The sequence below is a fragment of the Schistosoma mansoni genome, assembly GCF_000237925.1.
Source record: "Schistosoma mansoni, WGS project CABG00000000 data, supercontig 0111, strain Puerto Rico, whole genome shotgun sequence".
NCBI lineage: Eukaryota > Metazoa > Platyhelminthes > Trematoda > Strigeidida > Schistosomatidae > Schistosoma > Schistosoma mansoni.
This window is the reverse complement of record NW_017386032.1, coordinates 1,135,433-1,149,313: the sequence shown is the minus strand read 5'-3', so window position 1 is coordinate 1,149,313 and position 13,881 is coordinate 1,135,433. Positions and strand designations below refer to the sequence as shown.

General features: G+C 32.0%; 2 protein-coding genes across 2 annotated transcripts in view; both read right to left on the bottom strand.

The window, feature by feature from the left end:
- Positions 1-503: 503 nt before the first annotated feature.
- On the bottom strand, positions 504-10,132 carry Smp_166630 (hypothetical protein; the record flags this gene model as incomplete). The annotated part of the gene is made up of 5 exons (XM_018792827.1): positions 504-686; positions 5,860-5,954; positions 7,643-7,736; positions 9,080-9,216; positions 10,069-10,132. 5 exons carry the CDS (start codon positions 10,130-10,132, stop codon positions 504-506), a joined length of 573 nt encoding a protein of 190 aa, XP_018644341.1.
- Positions 10,133-10,311: 179 nt separating this feature from the next.
- Positions 10,312-13,881, bottom strand: part of Smp_166620 (calcium-activated potassium channel) — a gene marked incomplete at its 3' end in the record, with an annotated part of 27,528 nt that continues 23,958 nt past the window's right edge. Inside the window, exons 11-12 of the mRNA XM_018792826.1 lie at positions 13,180-13,398; positions 10,312-10,539 (exon numbers count right to left, since the gene is read on the bottom strand). Of these exons, the coding sequence (XP_018644340.1) occupies positions 10,312-10,539; positions 13,180-13,398 (447 nt within the window). The remainder of the gene's footprint in view (positions 10,540-13,179; positions 13,399-13,881) is intronic.

The window sequence follows — 13,881 nt, the reverse complement described above, 5'->3', positions numbered from 1 at the left end:
ACATCAACATTATGGGAAACGACATAATATATTCTGATATGGCGGGGTTTGGTAATCAACAGTAATTAAATCCTGTTATGTTATTTCAACCCCAGTATTTAAGATTCATGATCATTTTCACATATCAAATAAAAAGCTATCACTAATCAATTAGTGTGAAACAGGTGTATGTAGTGACGTACCTTTTATCCGTACTGGTTCCAAATGCATATTATCTCTGAAGCAATCAAATCCTAAAGCTGTTTACTTAAAAATAAAATGATAACAATTTATCGTTTGCACACGTTTGATACAGTCAGATAGTTTTTCCGGACAACCGGGTATTTGACGAAAGTGAAAACTACTGAGTTGGTTAATAAATCTCTTGCAGCTTAATGAGTTTTTAAGACAAGTGCTACATAAATGACCTACATCATTATGGATTTTATGACACTGCTTCGGATTGTAAAGACATCTATTTATAAATATCCCCTTACATGATAAGTTTTGACGAATTTCACTTTTTAAAAGTCTGCCTGTCCTAGGAAGAAATCTTCAACCGTATAGGTACTTTCAATCAAAATCAGTTTTATATGACTTTTAACACTTACCATATCGTTTTCATAAATTTGAGTATCTGGCATTGGATTAGCAATAACATATCGGAAACCATTTTCTTGCCATCTATACAATCCAAGACATAGAATCTGCCAACATGTTATACAGCGAATGTAGACATCTTTAAAGGTAAGTGGCTTCTAAAATTTTCAACAGTAAGTATACACATTTTAATTTACTGAGCCAATTGTATGTATATGTGCATGTACTACGTATAAATAATTCATACATAAACACCAAAAAAAAAGATTTATAAAATTGTTTATCTAAATGGCTGGCACAGAATACCATGCCCATGTTTCAGTATGAAATTTATGGACGTATCGAACATAGAAATTCACTAGAATTTCGTTTCTTAATACTTACTATAAATCTACATTCTTTCAACTTCATCTGCACATTTTTTGTTACAACGTTAATAGGTTATTTGATAGCTTTTATTTCTTGTAGCTTAGATCTGGTAGTGTCGATGATTTGCCTTGGCTATATGACAAGTTAATTTGGTACGGTTTGAAAGCTTTTGTTGTTGTATTAATCCCTATTTTGCAAAACAGTTTAGCTCATTTGTTTTAACTTATTCATTTAAGTAGCATGCATTTATTTATATTTTGTTTTTAGCACAGATTTGAAGATTATTTACTTTTAGTCATTGTGTACAGCTTTACGACTAATGATATAGATTGTCAATTATAGATCAAACTGAGTGAATCGTTACGGATGATTATTTTAATAGTTACTTTTGATTCATTAAAATTTTTTAACCAACAAAACGTAATTCTTGATTTTCACAGAATACTGATAACTATGTTTGATCAGCCTGTACAATTTATTGTAAAACATATTTCACCTTTATATGTGTAATGAATATTAAATTTGAGTTATTTTCTTTGGAATTTACCAGGAATATATATATGGTACTTATAAGTAGTTCGACCGGAAATACTTATTTTTCAATCAAATGTAAATGTTCCACTCTCTCAAACTATACAAATGACCATGTATGTATGGTTCTAAGTGGTGTAGCAATTTTGTTACTTTACAACCTACAAAAGATAGAAATAATGGTCTCTTTGTCCATTCTTCCCTCCAATCCTTATATCAGACTTTACGTTGATCTACATTTAGCTTGGATACTATTGTCTTCAGTAACAGCAAAGTCCCTTTGATTTTCAAAATTTGATAAACCCTAGACATTTAAGTTTATTTCTCGTACAACAATTCCAAGCCAGTACGACTGGCCCCCTTCAAAAGGTAGTGAATTCCTTCAGTACACTCAAATTTTCATACGTAGTATAACTTCTTTATACTGTAGTTTAACATATGATATATTTTAAATGATTCTATTTTGTTAAATATTAGAGCCTTATAAGAATACACAAAATTTATAATTTATCACATACTCATTTATTAAATTGAGCTAATAGATAGCCTCTGCTACATTATAACATGGAATATATATAGAACAAAATAGTGGTACACTTTCTGTCGACTTGTCATAATTCATTTATTTATAAATAACTTTTATTTCACACGAAACACCATTTTTTGACATCAAACATATGATTCGATAACTGACACTCCGTTAGCGAATGCATGATCACTTAAACTCAGTTTATTCCTAAATTTATTTAGTTCTAGCAACATTTTTAAAATTAAATAAAAAGCTCTAAAACTACTGCCGGTCCCAAGCCCGGGTAAAGGAGGAGGGTTAAGCATGGGGTCAGCAATCTTACCCCGTAGAATACAACCTTGCTAAAAAACAGCGCTAACCAGAATAAACAAATTAAACCATTTATAGCTCTGCCCTGGGAGTTGAAGGAAGAATTATGACACCTCATGGTGAAAACTGAGGTTCTTCCGAGGTCACGAGACCGATGCCCCTCCTAATAATCGGAGGAAAAATTAATATAGGTACATGGAATGTTCGGACATTGTGGGAGACCAAGAGGACGAACTTGGAATCCTGAAGGGAAACGAAAAGAGGAAGGCCGAAGAACACACTGCGCCAAGAATTGGAGACAGATGTCAAAAGAATGAATAGCGATCGGATAGAACTTCCCAGGACAGAGTTTGATGAAGAATGCTGGTGGTGGCTTATGCTCCTTCATGAGGGATAACAGGCGTAAGCAAGTTATATATATATCGTTTAGGATTTTCCTACAGTCAAGGCTTAATAAAACCACTAAATATGATCCTGTATTTCACAATTATAAATTTGGTTTCTTTCTCCATTATTCATTGTAATTAGTCACAAGAAAATTATAGATTGATACGAAAAAGTAATATCTATAAGTAGAATCCAGTTAATTGTTCAACAAATCGTTACTCACTTTTTATGACCATAATCTTATTTTATGAATTATGTACTGCAATCAACGTTTGATTTTTCTATTGCTAAATGAATTTGAGTCCCAAAAGTGTCTCACTGTTGTTTCTGTTGAGCCACTAACTATATAAAGAAGTTGTAGATTGACTGATTCACTATTCAACTACCGAGTTAATTAGTCAGTTTCAGTATCTTTCTGTCGACTAAGTAACTCAATGTCAGTTTCATTAATTTCATTCAGAATGTGTGAGGAATTTAGTTTTTCATACTGAAAAATGATGACATAGTCTAGCACCTGGATTATTATATTATTATAAATGTTCGGTTAGTTAGCAATCACATAGCGTAGACAATTATAGAACGATGTTCCTCAAAGAGTATATTTTTATATACACCTATGGATTTTTCAAAAAAATGGAGTGAGTGATATCTCTAGTAGCAACTTGTAGCTAATTGGTCACGTTAAAATTTTGCGAAGCCATGGTAAATTCCTAGAGTTTGTTATTGTTTTTGGTAGTGTTTGGTTCTATGAGCTAAATGGTTTAATTGACAAACTTCATTGTCATCATGGTCAACATCATCAGCACCTACTTCATGGAAACGTGAGCTTTCCGACTATTTTACAAGCATGAGGTTAGTCCATTATGATGACCTTGTTTGCTTCTGCTTACTGTCGAGATTTTATCATCTTTAAGTGTCTTTTTGTTCTTGTTGATACTTTTGGTCGGTTAACCTCTGACCATATGATTTGTCGACTTTTGTCTATGAATCGACATACTGTATCCCTAAACAATAGTCACCCACGAAACGTAATCAAATTTGTTCAGCAGATAGACATGCCACAACATAAGCGCCGACGATAACTAGATCATCACAGCATAAATGAAAAAAGTTTTAGGAATCACCACTAAGATTTTGGGGCCTTCTAGAATCATCGTCCCCAACAAGCGAACACAATCAACTCACATTCCATCCAATGAAGACTGTCATACCCAACAGTGAATGAAGACAACTGAAACATTGCCTACGAATTCAACAAAAAACAGTTGCAGAAGACAGAACGTTGGATAAAGTAGATTTTTTCTACACTTATACACAAACACAGATCAGTGGTGATAAAGAGCAAGATGCTATCATTTATTGCATACAGACAACAAGGGATATAATTTTAAAAAACTACCAAATTTATCGACCGAGGAAACTTCAAGAAACCTACAGAAGCACTGCATTCAGATCACTCATCAACCAACAGACAGAAACATAGATCCGATTTGTGAGATCGAATGATCACATGGTCAGAGTTTAACCGACCGAAAATATCAACAAGAACAAAAAGATACTTAAAGATGATAAAATCTCGACAGTAAGCAGAAGCAAACAAGGTCATCATAATGGACTAACCTCATGCTTGTAAAATAGTCGGAAGCTCACTTTTCCATGAAGTAGGTGCTGATGATGTTGACCATGATGACAATGAAGTTTGTCAATTAAACCATTTAGCTCATAGAACCGAACACTACCAAAGCTATCCACCTGGACTACAAATCTTCACTCTCATTAATTACTTCACTAAGTATAATTTTAGATTGTTGCAACAGATATCTTTATCCTTACTCTCATTGACACCACTTCGTAGTGTGTTCTTGCGCAAACGATGCCACATGCAACAAAGTATGTGACAGCAGTTAATGCAAAATTTCCGAATTTATACTGTCCATTTCCTTAGTGTACCTTACTACTGTTATATCTGGAACTTATATTTTCTTTGCTTTACCGCTCACAACTTCAGTACTTGAACACCTGGACCTTCCAAGCCGCAACTCAGAAGACTAGTCGTGAGGAATCTTATTCCAAACAGTGTTAAGTATGGTACAAAATACTCAGGTATTTATAGATTTTAGTAAAAATAAAATCTTCATTACAGTCATCCAATCCTCGTGCTGTGGTTTTTAGTATTTGTCCAATTGGGAAGCTACACGTCAAGATTCTGGAATGTCCTTCCAAAAGACGATTGTATGGATTGTCTTCGGCTCTTCCTGAGCTTCTTAGAACTTCCTTGAATTCACCGAGGGCCGTCCCTACAACTACTTGTAGTGTCGTACCGTGCATGATTAATATATATTTTTTCACCAAAATGAAGACATTTGTGACAAAATTTAGACAAATTTACTATTTTTGAGATGCCTCTAACAAAATTTGAAAAAATAAAAAAAGTTAATTTTCATTGTAAGGTTACTATATTAAGGTACAGCTCTAGAATTATAATAGGTATTTCCCTGGTGAAGCAGAAAGTTTTACTTTTACACAACAAACCACAGCTAGAATTCTAGTAAGAAAATGAACTGAGATTATCCGCATTGTTTTCAAGGTTCACTGATTGCTTCATACCCAGCACTTTCGGTCATTTTTCCGTTTCTTTCGTGAATGAGTGCTCGATATTTGAATTTAATATTTATGAAAGATTTTATTTCAAGTCCTAATTGCCATATATTTATGTTTTTCATTTGATATGTCGTGCTGCACTACATTTGGCATGTATACTCTAATATACAGCACTCACCTAATAAATGAACGAAAAAATAACCAAATTTACTAATTATGACCTTAAGGAACGTTGAAAACGCTGTAGATAACCTCATCCTGAAAACTTTAAAATTGAAGTAAATAAACTATTTTAATTAAAACGTTTCATTTTTAACTGCCAGTTGCAGGTCAAAATCAACAGAAAATGTAGGGAATATTTTAGGCGAATAAATTGACAGGTTGTTTGCTTGTAAATGCCCTAACAACCTTCTAAGGTTTCACTCATCATGGTAGATCAACATATCTGTGTGAGAAAAAAGTATATGATCACTTGACGATATGTTTCGACAGAAATCTAGAGCCTGTCAGATCTGTTATATATTCACCAAAAAGTTGATAATTTCTGTACTTACTCGAAGTGATATTCGAGTTAAGAATTTGAAGGGTGCATGACGAAATCCCCTCAAAGAAACTTTTACTCCAGCCATTCGAGTTGACTGTGGTGTTGCTTGTTGTTGTAGACATATTTTATCACGAAGTTGAAGAAGAAAAAACATGATAAATAATTTCTGTTTTCAAAATCTGAACTAAATTTTTACAAACTCATGTCATGTGTATACCGTAATGTGTAGATGTAACAGATTTTTAATATGCTTGAGCAATCAATGTTTCTTAGGTTACAAAATATTCAAATAAACTTTTCAAAATATTTTAGGTTGTTACCTTTAGCCATGTAGGCATAAATATTATTTTTACCTTCCATGTTGTGTAACCTGAAAACATGCATGAACGCAATTTTGTTTCCTTGCTAAAACTAGCTTAATATTTCTACGAAGCCGTTGGTTTATTTAACCACTAAACCGAGATGACTGTTTCGTATAAATCTGCTTTTCAGTTGGTGAGTATATTGGGAGTAGGAATTACTGAAAACTCATACAAGGCTAGTCGAAGCTGACTATTGAAACATAAAGTGATAACGTTTTGATCAATGAATACTTTACTTCCAGGATAAATGTGATTTTTAGAATAAACCTTACTTAGCAAGATTAAGATAGGGTTCCAGATGTATTCTATCAATTATTCGAGTTTCGACATCGAACTAAGTTAGACAGTATCATGCAGTCTTGGTATTTTATGTATTAAACTTAATCTTTGAGTTTCAAAATCGATAATACATGAATTAGTAGCATATTTAGTCTATGACATATTTTTGTGCTATTTACTATTTTGATATTCTCTTCATCGCGTAACTGGCTTTGTCCTGATATATTTTGTACTTACTTTTGCTTTAACCTAATTGATGTAATGAAGGTTAATGTAACCCAATAAATTCGCTAAGTTTTATACTTAATAGTTTAGACTAAATAGATTATATTTAAGAATGGTAAATTCTGCTCTGTTCCCCAAACATCTAGAGATGGGACGGGGCTCGAAGTTTTTACTCAATAACTCGACTTTAAGTTCATAACTGAGTAGCAAATGCATACTGCAACTAAAAATTCTTGCCTACATTTAAATGCTTTTTCATTTATTGACGTGTTTTCAGTACTAAAACCCCTAGAAACTAATATGTCTACATTTACGATTAGTTAAAAAATATTAAACTTATTATGGTCACATAAAATCAAGGCCTTTGAAAATTTTGTAAAATCCGAGATGTCTTATTTTAAATTTAGGAAAATACTTCATGCTACGTGACAGAAGTAGTATTCTTACATACTTAGTTACTTTACCCGAGTTTAGGACCTGAGGTAGCTTCAAAGAGGTCCCAAACGGAGTTGAAAGGTGTCTGAGGCAAAACTATTATTTTACCCATGATGTTTAAAGTTAACTATTCTGAAAACTTAGCTGCCAGTCAGACCAAACAATAATCTGCTTTGTCACTCACTGGTTATTTGTTACAGAATGTGACGATAGTTTTAATAAACTTCTTATGTGTTGTAGTGTAATTATTTGTATACATCCTCTTGATCACTAATCAAGACAGGATGGAAGTTGATGAAGACAAGAGCACTAAACTGGCTAGATGAGAACCTGAATAAGAAGCACATACATATAGTAGGCTACCAAAGTGACATCGATGCTTAATTTTTATTAAAACTAACGAAGTTAGCATAAAAATGTTAAATACCTATAGGAATGTTTATTTAGGGGTATTGTTTATTACTATACGATTATATGATTAATTAATCTCACCTGCTCCAACAGAAAATGATGCTTCAAGTTCATCAGTCGACTGTCCAGAAATTAAAACTCGAAGGAAACGAAATATATTATCATTGTAAAAGAACTAAACGGAAAAAGGGGTATTTTTTAAAAAAATTATTTTACACAAAAGCTTTGTGAATCGTTAAGTATATAATTTTAATGTAAATTCTTTAACATTGTGTTGTAAGACTGAATTAACTACTCCATGACTATATTCCTTATAAATCCTTTATTCTGTTCTTTTGAACCATGTCTATATGTTCGTTTTAAATGAGTAAAGTTCGTAAATTAGATTATTTACAACTATGATTCTGCATTTTATTTGTTTCCATATATTGTATCCACAAGCCACGAAAAATTGACTTATGAAATTAGCAAGGTTATTTATTTCTAAGAATAAAAAACGCCTAACTTTCTGTTCTGTATTCAGTCTTCTAAATATTCTTCACTATATATGTTTCGTAATGACTAGCGGTTAAATTGATAATGAGCAATTTTTGTCATTTTAAAGATTCAGCACTTATGCATAAATTTTATGGGATTATTTCAAATAATTAGACGCTTTCGTCTACGGGGTTACAGTAACAACTAAGTTTACTCCATCAGTTATTACGAAATACAATCGAGATGTAGTTATTTGTTAAATGGAAGCATTTACAGAGAGTATAGACTAACAGACATCCAATAATTCAATCGTACAAATTAACGAAAAAAACGACTGTAAAGTACTGCAATGAACAATCATGGTTTAATACTACCGTTAGAAACTATCATCGCTAGTCGTAGCGATACCAGAGGAAAAGAGCATTTGTAGCAATCTATTCATTTCAAATTTTACTTGGTACTTGTAAACATTAAAATGATCACTATACTTCCAAACTACTTGAATTCACCCTAGTGGCTGTTAGTTTTGTTTTATCGAGAAATAAGTGGATTAAAAATACAAATAATCCATTGAAGTCTAAATAAAATTTCTCAAAAACCATGTGTCGATTGAAGTAATACAAAGTTCCAGCCATTAAAATCAAACACAATAAGTAAAATAGCTTTATTAAAACTTTCTGAATTCCATTATACCATCTTGGAAATAGTCTTCAAGCATAATTTTAAGAAAAATTATGGATTTGACCATGATTCATTTCTCAGTGCTTAATTGCTTGCAACTATCATGATAATTCAATTTACTGATAAAAAGGGCAAAACCACTGACCAACTGGATATATACATTGTAATTGTCTATTAAGATTAAATATTCATATTATCCAATTACTAATATACATTGTAATGCTGGCCGGCGGCCTATGCTCCATTGGGAGTAACAAGTGTAAGTAAGTAAAGTAAGTAATATACATTGCTCACTATTGGTGTTTATCTATTTACTAAATTGTCAATCATTTTCTTAATTTACAAAATTTAACCACTTACAGAACTCAAACAACTATATAGTAAAGTGTTGCTAAAAATAATCCCCCGAGCAAATGGTTCACTAAACCATACTGGTAATTTGTAATCATTTTCATGTATGTCACCTGAACTGAATAAGTAGGCATTTTTTTCATAATCTAGAAAATATAAAATGGAAGGAAAATGTATATGTGTGTATATACTGGTTAATGATGAAAAAATTGAGATAATTCAAAGAAATCGAATATTTATTAAGGTTATATTTCAAAAATATGTGCTATTTCCTAGGCAATTTTCATCATAAACTGACTTTGGTGCTGTGAATTCATCAGCCTATATATTATGTGCTCAGTTCTATTTGGTGTAATGGACACCCATAGTTGAGTAGTCAATAACTAAGATGAAATAGATGTTCAATGTTGCCTTTTGTCCATCGGTTCTTCACTAATGTCTGCTAGTGATGAAAATCAAATACAAAACTAAACATGTTTAATCTGCTATTCTAGGCCAGAAAAATGTAAAAAAATAATTATTGATATACTGATCAAAGCAAGTATCTTGTCAAACTGGTGTGTATCATAATATGTTATTATATTAACGAGAAGTCAAGAGTTACGTTAGATACAGTAAAAAATCAGGCGTCTAAATATCAGTAAACTGTTATGTAAAATATATAAATCTCTAACGGAACAGACGTTATTCAGTGTTGATTTGGTCGTTTACAAACTGAGGTATTTTCAAGTTCACTAACGAAACCAGTAAATGACCCTATCTTTTAAGAAATAGTAAGGTATAGACTATCTGTTAAATAGATTAATTTGTTTTGGTTCATTTTAAATTCAATGTTAGGGAAGTTTTACCTAATGTGTTCGTGTTAAAATTCATAATTTTGAACTTAAATTATCGATAACCACTTATCTATACAAGATCAAACTTAAAATCTTTACTGATCAGATTTTTAAACTATTCCATGTGAATCGTAACATAAAAGTTTTAAGATCATTAAATACCAGAAAATTCAGTTTTTTGTTTGAATATCATGATTACGTCAGTGCCATTTTCAACAGTATCCATATTACTAAATGAAAAATATTATATGAATTGTAATTCTTTTTTGATGCATACATTTAAAAAGTTTCATTTGACATCTAAATCAAATATTAAACATTGGAATTACAATTAGCAAAGACGTTTCAAGATGCCTTTGGCAGTTAAGGAACTATGTGGATTAAATTGCATACTTTTGTCATATTTTAAATAAACTTAATAGACATACGTAATTCTGTTGTTAAATGGACCAAATGTTGTTCCTTTTGTAATAATGATCGAATATTCATTGCGCATAATAATGTCACTCTGTCTTGAAGACTTGGATCAACACATTGTGAATGAGGCTCTTCTGCACTGTAACCAAGCACTACACAAGCATTACACTGACATAAATGTACTGAGTGTAGGTCATTAAAACTGCATGGATCACCCTGTGGAAAAAGAAAAAGACAAAAATGAACATTTTGAGCTTGAAAAACTAGCCATTTTTAAGTTTAATAAAATTTAGTGAGTAACATTAGATATATCTGTCAGTATGGGGTTGTGGAAGTGGTTGACTTTCATTGAAATCATGGACTGATCTGAGTTAGACCACTATTAAAAACCTGAAAGCACTGGGTGGCTGTTTTATCTTAGTATGAAATTTCCCATCAGCGCCCATCCACGCCCCCCCCAGGTTGGAATCAACCCCAGGACCTTCGGTCTTGCTCCCGAACGCTTAACCTACAGAACACTGGGGTCGGGAATCTGGACTGCTAAGGAGTCCCACACGAGGACGAAATGGCCATCCAGTTCCCCTAGGTTTCCAATGGTGGTCTAACTTAGGTCGGTTCGTGATTGCAATGAAATTGGATATATCTGTCATCCGTTTCATTTTCTTCTATTTGTTTTTATCAACTCGACTGTCAATGAGATCACTTATAAAAATGTATTCCCAATAGGACGTAATAAGTGTTTTGAAAATATATTCTGATAAACTAGTCATGATTATGAAACAAGAATCTTGTTAATTTGAGAGGAAGGCATATTGTTCCATTTAACTCGTTTCCCCAAAACTCACTGAGAGATTATTTAAGGGTAGTAAATAAAACAACACTTTTTTTACTTCTAATTAACCGAGCAACATCTGTTCATACAGTCTGACAAGAAAACAAATAGCTGACAACTATACTGTTTGATTTGCAAGAGAATGAAAAGTACATTACTGAACAGACGAAAATTAATAACCATTCCACTGCTAACTAACTAAACTTCTGAATCCTTTATAAATTGAACATCCTGTTAGGCTGGTAAAGTGTTTCCAAATTTACTGATGTAAACCAATCAACAAGTTTTAACATAGGTGGATTATCTTTGCAAATTTGTGATACTACTCAATACACAAAATTGTCAAGTTAACCAAATAAACCGACTGACTTAATTTTGTTTTTTATCCAGTTTGTGAATGTTGCTTGTCAGTTGAAATTATTAACACACGAATTTCCGCGCCAAATCAGTTTTCGCTCATGTAAATCCATGGTTAATAGAATATGAATATAACATATAACACTTATAAAACTAAGCTCTGGATGAGTACCACTACATGAATAGTAAGAAATAATTAAACCTATGTTTTTTTGAAAAGAAATGACATCTAGCCTAATAATGAATGTTGGATGTAACAAAATATCAAATCTAGGACAAATGGAAAGTCTACTGATAAACAATAAAAACTATCGAATGAGAATTTTACCATATTTTAGTGAGAATGAAATAGCCACAAATGTATTCAACAAGACCTAACTTGTATTCAAAAAATACTGATTCCAATTATAATTTACATGTAAGGGTTTGCATTTTCTCGTAGTTGGTTTTAACAACTGTAACTGATCAGTCTCTTTCGGCATATGTACATTCTTAGTAAAGTACTTCGAGGCACTCAACTGAACATATTTTCTCTTTATACTTTTTGATCTGATAATGTGTATTTGCAGTAAAACTAAAGTTTTTGTTTCAGTATCGTTGTGTGTGTTTAAATCCTCCCAAGAGCCGCCTATTTGCTATTTTGCTACTTTCTGTCTGTAAATTTGGATTTCTGTTTTTCTAGAGTCGAAATTTCACCTGCGTGACATTATTACCTCGGTTAGAGAAAACTTCTATTTACTAGTCCGTTGTCATTTTAGAATGCTATTTTCCCGTCATTTTTTCAGAGACATTGTCAATGTGTCTGTATACAATAGTTCCTTGCAAGACCAGATAATTCCTTATCTTTTTCAATAAGTCTTCAGCGTAAGATTTGTCATAAATAATTCGAGGCTAGCAAAACGACAAGCAGTTTTTTATCCTGTTTATTGATATGGAGACTAGGAATTATTCATTGCATGGAGAATTTGTATCACTTGTGTTACCTGAGTTAATTTAGTTAAATCAAATATCAGTTAATATTTCTGTATTTTAAACAAGTTATTTCGTATCACGGCAAATCACTTAGTTTTCATGCAAAAATTTGCATAACGCCTTGTTTATGTTGAATACATTAACTAGATTGGATTTATTCGACTGTAATTAGTATGGTATATTTAATTAGAAGGTACTAATCAACCATAAGCATGCCTAGATACTTCTAATGTATAGTTTTTCCTTTCAAATTTTTCTTATGATTGTAAATTATAAAAAAGCTTACAGGGAAAATTATATTCTAAAGCATAATGATTTAAACACTAAAAATAATTCCACTAAGTTCATAATGGTAGTGATCGGAAACCAGGTCATTTTGTCTCGTCACCTGTAACAAATTAACAGACTATTTCATCGTATTTGAATATAAATTATAACATATATGGAACTCCGAAATGTATGTCGAGTCTGTAATTTAGAGGTACTCTTTAATATACTACAATTATTCTTGATTATTTTCTAACTCAAAAACTAGAGCACACTTTTTGTTTAGAATTCGCGTAGTGTCGTTTTCGGTAATGGAATAACATAGGTAGTGACAATTTTTAAAATAAAATTTCAGTGAAGACATTTCACAATATTTTTAAACGACCCAGATCTTATAGCTATGGAAGATATTTCCATGATCAACTTACGTCGACGATAAATATTCTTGGAAGATTTTTTAATTTCACCCATTCCAACGGCCCAATTAAATGACTATCTCCTAGAATCACGATATCTCGAACACGCTGCCAATGGAATCGTAGTGGCATGATGAAATTCTCCAGATTAAGAGGACCGTTTGTTGATTTTCCAGCAACACACACAAGGAAATGTCTGCTAAAATTCAGGCTTGCCGCTTGATTTGGACTCTTCAACAGATAAAAATAGCAAAATGATCCGAAATAATTGTAAATAAAATCTAAGCCGATACGATTGGAAAACTTGTAATACGAAATAGAATAAACCAGTCCAATCTGAAAGTCGGTTATACTGATAACACTATTAAAATATTTACATTTATTTGATACAGTATGTTTCACTTTATTCCCACAAAATAACACAAACAGTGAGACTGCTTCAATAAAACCTCATTACGTCAGATTTTGATATGAAATTCAGTAATTTTTTTAGACATTACATCTCTTAATTTTACCATTAAAAATGATTAGTAGTATGAAATAAATTTTAAAAATGTAGCACAAGTTTTGGATTAGCCAGAAACAAAAGTTACTTGAACTGATTTCGTAAAACAGTATAAGAACTTTTGTCTAAATTAGAGCAAATAGTTTCACAGTATTTGGGCGCCGAGTTTATGTAAGACGTTAAATAGGAATAATATATTTGTAAAATCT